This window comes from Ciconia boyciana, chromosome 6, assembly GCF_034638445.1.
Source record: "Ciconia boyciana chromosome 6, ASM3463844v1, whole genome shotgun sequence".
Lineage (NCBI taxonomy): Eukaryota > Metazoa > Chordata > Aves > Ciconiiformes > Ciconiidae > Ciconia > Ciconia boyciana.
In genome coordinates, this window is record NC_132939.1 from 46,829,264 (window position 1) to 46,836,556 (window position 7,293).

General features: G+C 48.7%; 1 protein-coding gene across 1 annotated transcript; it reads right to left on the reverse strand.

Annotated features, from left to right (window-relative positions):
• Positions 1-1,625: 1,625 nt before the first annotated feature.
• On the reverse strand, positions 1,626-6,723 carry ZDHHC22 (zDHHC palmitoyltransferase 22). Its single transcript, XM_072865849.1, has 2 exons — positions 6,162-6,723; positions 1,626-1,891 (listed from the first exon to the last, which is right to left on the reverse strand). Exons 1-2 carry the CDS (start codon positions 6,721-6,723, stop codon positions 1,626-1,628), a joined length of 828 nt encoding a protein of 275 aa, XP_072721950.1.
• Positions 6,724-7,293: the final 570 nt, after the last annotated feature.

A 7,293-nucleotide genomic window follows, 5' to 3' on the forward strand; every position in this document is an offset into this window, starting at 1 on the left:
CATGGTTGCTCTGCTTATCACAATAGACTTTGTTTGTTATTGATCCAAATGCATATACCAGTGTGAAGCGGTGAAGGATGGTTACAAAGCCTGTAGGAATGAGTGCCTCTGTTCTAGCTCGTGAGAAATGCAAGGATGAAAGCAGGTGCATTCCCCTACCTGGGATGCACCGAGAGCATTTCTGAGGAAGAAATGACATTTTTCACAGCTTATCAGCATACTCCCCAGCCTATTAAAGAGAAGCAATGGATTCCTGCTTAAGCTGATGCAGTTTGCCAAAACGGAGGCTCCTTGTTGCAGCTGCTGGGGAATCCAGTGCTATGATCCTGGTAGAGATGTCATGGTATCCTTTCTTAAGGCACCTATTAGCATAGGATCTCAGCACTGATCTCATGGGCTGTTGCTGCAGCTAGAAAACAACTGACACATTAGGCTGATTAATCCCTGTAGTAATTCCATTAACCTCCTTAATGGAGTTATAACATGGATGAATTTACCCCTCTGCAGCAATGCGAGAGGGAATTGCCCTGGAGAGCCTATAAATACGGTGTGGCAGGGATGTCCGAGGTGAACATTTCTTTGTTTGCTTTAGTGCAGAGTGAAGCATCCTGACCAGCTGGAAAACCTCCCTGTCTCCTTTGAAGGGATTTTGAACTCTTCACAGCACTGATGGTGCGGGTGCCCCCTGTGAGAGGGTGATGCACCAGGGCTCAGACACATCAGCAGGGCTCTGGGCACCCTCCTGAAAGCTCGCTGCGTGTCCACGCTTCCCTCTCTCTCTCACAGGCAAGCATAGCCTGCCTCATCACATAGCTTCTCAAACACAGCCTTTTCATTCACCTCTGCGGTTTCCTCTCCTTGTGCCTCCGTCTGGTCATGATTTATCAGCTTGCTGCTCCCTGTCAGAAGGGCAGCTTTGCCTGGACTGTGTCATTGGGCAAAGGACTGCTAAAAATAAGTAGCAGAGCTACAGTCCTGACATATCATTGTATAGGGAGCAGATCAAGAACAGAAATGAGAAATTCTGAATTTCTCTTTGTTTTCTTCCTGATTTTCTAGCCTGTGGAGAGAAAGGTTACCTGCCGCATTAGCCATGTGCATAGCCTGCTCCTAGGGCAGCTTGATTGCATTGCAGTTCTGTCATTAAAGGCTTCTCAGTACTGTGAAGTTAACTCAAGTATATAAGAGCCAAAAAGGCACCCTGCAAACCCCTTCCAAGGAACAGACACTGCTTTTGCAGTCCACTACAACAGCCCAGGCTCTCTGAAGGCTCCTGCTGCGGTTCGTTAGGGACTATGTAGGGTAGCTAATGGGGCTGGGGGCTGGAGGAGTCAGGCAGGAAGCCACAGGAGGGTCTGACTAATTTTTCTGCTAGTTCAAAGACTGTTGCCACGTACGCAGGTGCAGTGATGTGACTACTAAGCTGCAGTATCTCTTCATCTACATAGTTTGTGATCTCCTTGTTAATATGCTAAATTTATGCCATTTGATAGCCAGTTCTTTCCTCCCACAGAGGCTGCAATTCCGAGAGATGGAGTAGCCCCGCTCTTTAGTGATCCAGGAGACAGTGAGAGAGAACAGGGGAGGTGGTGTGTGCATGGGATGCACACACATGCCCAGGGATTTTATTTCTCTTTCTGCCTACGGTACTCACTTCCCACATTCAGCACAGGGATGAGAAGTCCTAGCAGCCACTTCTTGCCAAAGACCTCTTGCAGGTTCTCCCTCCAGGGCCGGGCTCTTACCACTATCCCTTTCCGCACCTGGTACCGCGTCTGCCCACGCAGGATCAGCAGTATCTGGTGGCAGCAGAAGCCAGCACAGGCCAGTCCGATCCCAAGCCAGAGGTAGAGCATGAGGATGACAAACATCTCAGAGCTATGGAGAGCTCCTGCAGACAAAGAGTTGGGGGAGGGAGGACAATAAAAGAAAGAGCTTAGACGCACCTCACATGCCAGTGTAACACTCAGCCCCAAGAACCAACGAGCTGACTGTATTCTCTGGCCACAAGTGGGGAGTTAGGAGCAAGACAAGCTGGTTGCTCTAACGACATAAAATTGTTTCCTTTGTAGTGTCTGATGCAATGGACCCTGCTGGGGAAATACTAAAATGATAATGGTCTCTGTACACTTCTTCCTTTGCTGTTAATGTGAGGATCTAGATTCCAGGGGCACATTCAGCCAGAAGTGAAACATGTCTGTAAGACTTCAGCACCATTTTGAGGAATGGTTAATTTATTTAAGGATCTACCTGCTCATCACAGTGAATCTAGGATTTCTAGGTTCCTTTTGAAAAGAGATGTGGGTCCTACAGCATGTAGATGCTTCCAGAAGCCTTACACTCTCTCTCTCCCCCCTCCCCCCTCCATATATATTAAAAATATGTTAAAAAAGAAAAAATAAATCAGTAATGACTTTCCTACCATTGGGCAAAGGCAGTTTTCATATGAATGCAAGAAACAGAAAACTTGCCAAAATACAATCCAAATTCCTTTTTTAAAGCTGCTGCTAGATACTCAAAATACTTTGTAGGTCTGAAGCTCCCAATTCAACAGTTTTTGTAGTATATATTTATGCTGAATGTATTTAAATGAAAATTTAAATAAAAATATTCTGTGGGCCCTTTCCTCTACAATGATTTTAGAGCTCCTTCTGGAAAATATTAGTATAATAGCAGGTATCACTGAATGACCTTTCAGTGCGTAGGCAGATCTAAACCCATTAAAATAATACTCTCTGTGTGTATATGAATGTGTACACATGTTTTTTGTGTATATCGGTATATTATTAAACACCCATATTTACACACAGGCACACAAAGAAAATTAAATGTGTGTCAGTACTGGTATAAATAGCTCATATCCTCTCACTGGTTCCTGTGAGATTTAAAAACGAAAAAGCTCTCACATGCTCCCATCCCTCTGGAAGACCATGAGGCAGACAGACTCGGGCAGATGAAAGCTCTGGTCGCTCTAAGGCCCTGCAAGAACAATCCTGCCGGAGCAGGGATTGCATGGAGAGTAGAGGTGTGCTGACTGAAACAAGTACGTGGCTGCTTCAGGTTTTAAGTTCCATACAAGGGTGGCTGGATAAGTGTCTCTTGCTTCTCTTATACAGAAGGCCGGATTAGATGGTGTCATCTGTTTTTGCAGTCTGTGAATCCTGGCTTCTCCACCCGGCAGTGCTGTAAGTGAGAGATTGGGGCTGACCCGTGACGATCACGTCAAGCTTTGGGCTCAGCCAGCAGGCCCCTCTGAGGATGATTTGTAAGGACACTGACTACATCCTCGAGCTTTCAGAGATTGTCCTCACTTGAAAAAGGCACAGGAGTCATTCAGTTTTCTTCCTAAATGCAATGTCATCTTTCCCTTCTCATTAGATACCATTCAGCTCAGTGGGCTTCACATGCAATACAGTGAGGGAAGAACAAGACCCTTAGGATGATGACAAATCCTCATACCAATTCTGTCGGAATAACTTAATCTATCAGGTAGGAAGCCCAGAGACAAATATGGGCTTCTCTGACCCTCTTTTGCTGGAACAGAGTGTGATGGACATTTGTTCTTTCCTATAGCTGATATTCAGTTGGGATATGGAGAAAGACAGCTATTTTCTTTAGAGCCTTTGCAAGGCAGCTGTAAGCTTTATTTCTATGAGCCGCTGAAATTCACCATCAAGAAAGTAATTACCCTTGTTTCCCCTTGCAAATATTAAGCATTTCTGAGCCGTGCTTTCCAGATACATGATTTTTTTTAACCTTTTCCTCGGGTTACCTGCATAAAGCATTTTCTATAATTTCTTTTGTGGATCCAGTCTGACCTGTGTTTACAAAAGTACTCTCCATTTGTCCCTCATCACCACAGTCCATTTTAGTCTCAGATTCACGTTTGCTCTAACTGACCCGGTGTGATCTCAAGCTTATTGCCATACATTATCTATGCCAGAAAAGCTGAATCACAGGCTGAAATTATAGACTCTGGGTCAGATCCTGAAATCCATGCCTGAGCACAGTCTGGGCAGAACGAGCCAACTAAAAATCTTCCCAGCGTGAAAGCAGGAAACACTCAGTTGACATAAGACCAGCAGATTCACCCTTCATCCCCCTGTACTCCTCCTCCAGTGCAGAGGGCATGCTGGAGAAGAAGAAAGGTAAAGTTTTTTCCTTGCTATAGTAATGCTCTGTTTGGATCCTACAACAACCCTTAAGTAATAGTTATGTTAGCTAAAAAATAGTGGGTGGACAACCCTTCCAGGTAACTATCCAGGCTGTGTTTTTCTTTCCTGAACTGGAGGTTAAATGTGCTGGTAGAAACCCAGTAGGCCCTTCCTCCCAAGCAACCAAGACACCACTATTGCTGTGTGAGACAGCAGTTCTCACCCCGGCCAAGCGAGAGGTTTGGTGGGAGCTGCTGGGAGCTGCTGCTTCTCAACGGTGTTCTGGCTCCCAGCTCCCAGCCCTGCACCCAGCCCCGTTGTGTCCCACTCAAACACTGCCCACATGCTGTCTTTGGCACTGCAGTTGCTGACACCAGAGCTGGGGCACTTCAGTGGCTCTTCAAACATATGCCAGGGCCCAGCTCAGTGCAGATGAGCCCTCAGAGTCAGAGAGAGAGAACTAATTCCTTGATAATCTCCTCCCACATCCCTGCTCCCCCTCCCAGGCTGCTGTGCTGAGCAGAGCTTAGGCACAGGGGAAAATCATTCCCAGTGTTTTTAATGCTAGTGAAGCTCGTGCAACATTATTTACAAAAATTCTTCTACTTGGAAAAATGACTCCATAAAAATGTCATGGCAGGATTTCATGTTTATTGTCTCTCAGTGATTACCATGACAAATCTGCTAATTTGCCAAGTAGAGAGATATTTGTTTGTTTTCAGATGGCAACCCTGCAAACCCAGCCTGGAATCTGAAAACCAAGCTGGGGCCGCTCTGGCTCCTGTATCCCCAGCAGCAGAGACTCCACGCTCAAATCATAATCAACACTTCTGGTGACAGTGCACGAGCCAAAACAGACTCTGGGCCCTTCTTACTGAGATCAGCTGAATCTGCAAAGCTAAAATATATGGGATACCTATTTCAGTCTAACAAAAGCTGACCTAAGTGTGCGAGGCATGAGATGCATAGGGGGGGAAATGGCATTTTTCTGCAGTCGCTTTCAGGGCAGAGTAACAGTCTAGGCTGTCTGCATAGTCCCTTCTCTGAGACCAGGTTTTATCTAGCTCTTGGGTTTGGACGGAGAAAGGGTTGAGGTTAGAGAGTTTGAAGGTGTGTTGAAAGGTGAAGAGGCAAGGCTGGAAGAGCGGAGGAAGAGTTATGGGAGCTGAATCAGGAGGGGGAAGGGGAAGCGTTGTGGAGATTTATGGAAAACCAGGGAGAGAGGGGAAAGGGGGAGAAGCAGAAGGAAGGGTAAGGGATGGGGACAAGGAGAAAGAGATATTTGCTTTTGGCATGGAACTCTTCCAAAGAGCAGGCCCAGAGAATTTCCCCTGGTTCTCCGTGGACTTGTGTCCCAGACTGGGGTCACAAGAGAGGTGGCTAATCATGTCACATTAACTCCTCTCTTGGTTTCTGTTGCCTGAACCCCAATTCTCCTGTGCTGGAAGGATGGCAAGACCTCAGTAAGTTTGTGCTACCAGGAGGCAGGAGGTGGGTGACAGTGGAGGAGGTGAGTGGACCTGGAAGAAGAGAATGAGAATATCTCCACTGGGGTGTGGGGAACCTGCAGACTTGTAGGGTACAAAAACCTACAGACCCCCACCTCTGCCTGTAGGACAGGCAAAAGATCTCCCTCACCTGCAGTACAATGAGTGAAATCCCTCTTCTCTATCTAATTGCAACACGCTCCCTGCACAACAGATAGCCCTATTCTATCACTGGCAAGCTGGTTATGGGGCGTTTTCCAGAGCCTAATGCATTAGGAATAGGGCTGTGGCTGTAACCTGGAGTGAGGTCCCAGCCTCTATTTCAGGTGAAGCAAAGTCCTTTGCAAAGGCTGTCTCTAGCCTCTAAAGAGAGCTTTGTTGAACATAGCCAATTGTCCCTCTCGCCCATTTCCCCACCACCACTCCCCACACACAGCTATCCGAGGAAGTTCATGTCTCCCCCACCCCAGGAGCCCTGGAGGAGGAAGACGCTCCTCATCTCCGAGGAAGGAGTCCTTACCTGAGAAGAACTGGCTGATGGAGTGAGGCAGAAGAGTGAGGAAGGCCAGTGGGTTCGCAAAGGACATAGAGAGTGCAGCAGAAATGTAAGCCATGCCTGCCACCAGGGAGTCGAGGCAAGCCAGGGAGGTGTAGAGGCAGAACATGATGAAGTTTCGCATGTTCCTCCTCCCGATGCAGTTCCCTGTGAAGAAACAGTGGTGGTCATGCCTCTGGGTGACTCTGGCACAAAGTCTACAGAAGTGAGTGCTGGGCAAGGCTGAGCCAGGGGACCTGCTTCCATCCAGCCAGTCCGCCACCACTTCGGCTCCTTCGCCCAAGTTTAAGCCCTTGCCCAAATCCTCGGGGGAGCTCTGGATCACAAGGATGTAGTTGCCCAGGGCATTAGCTGAGAGGAAGAGGAAGAGGGCCCCATGCAGCAGAGCAGGAGAGAAAAGTGGGGTGGTGGAGGGGTCTCTGAACATGCTGGGGATGAAGAGAAAGATCTGGAGGACGAAGGTCACTAGGGAGATGCACAAGAAGTAGGCTGGAGCGACAACATTGAGCAACCTGAGAACTAGCATTGCGGATTACGTTCCTGCAGGGGAAAGCAAGGAGAGAAGGAACATCACCGCTCCGGCTGCACACTTCATCCTTCCATTTCCTGCCGGGTCCCGGCCCCGCTGCCTCCGGGAAATGCCCTCCGGGGGCCGCCCTCTCTCGCCGCCGCCCCACGGCCCCGGCCGGGCCGGGGCAAAGGCACAGTCCGCGAGCAGCGACCGCTCCCCGCCGGCCCCGGCGTCTGCCTCCGGGGAACTTGCAGCAGCGATGCCCCGGAGGGGCTGCGGAGGCTGGAGGGGAGAGCCGGCTCCCGCCGTGTGCCGGCGATGTGTGCAGCGCTCTGCTCGCCTAGCAGAGTCCCTCTGCCAGGCAGGGTCAGTTTTGGTATTGCATGAGAGGAAAAAAGGTGGTGCTGGAGGAGGGGGGAGTGAATTGAAAGGGTGGGGAGAGGAGAAGGGGAGGGGGGAGAGGTTGCTCTAATCCACTGCAATACGGATCAAATCCAATGCTCTAATTTATCCTTTAAAGCCACGGATCTACAGATTACCTCTATGACGGCTGCCCTGCTCTGCACGAAATTAGAAAATGCACAA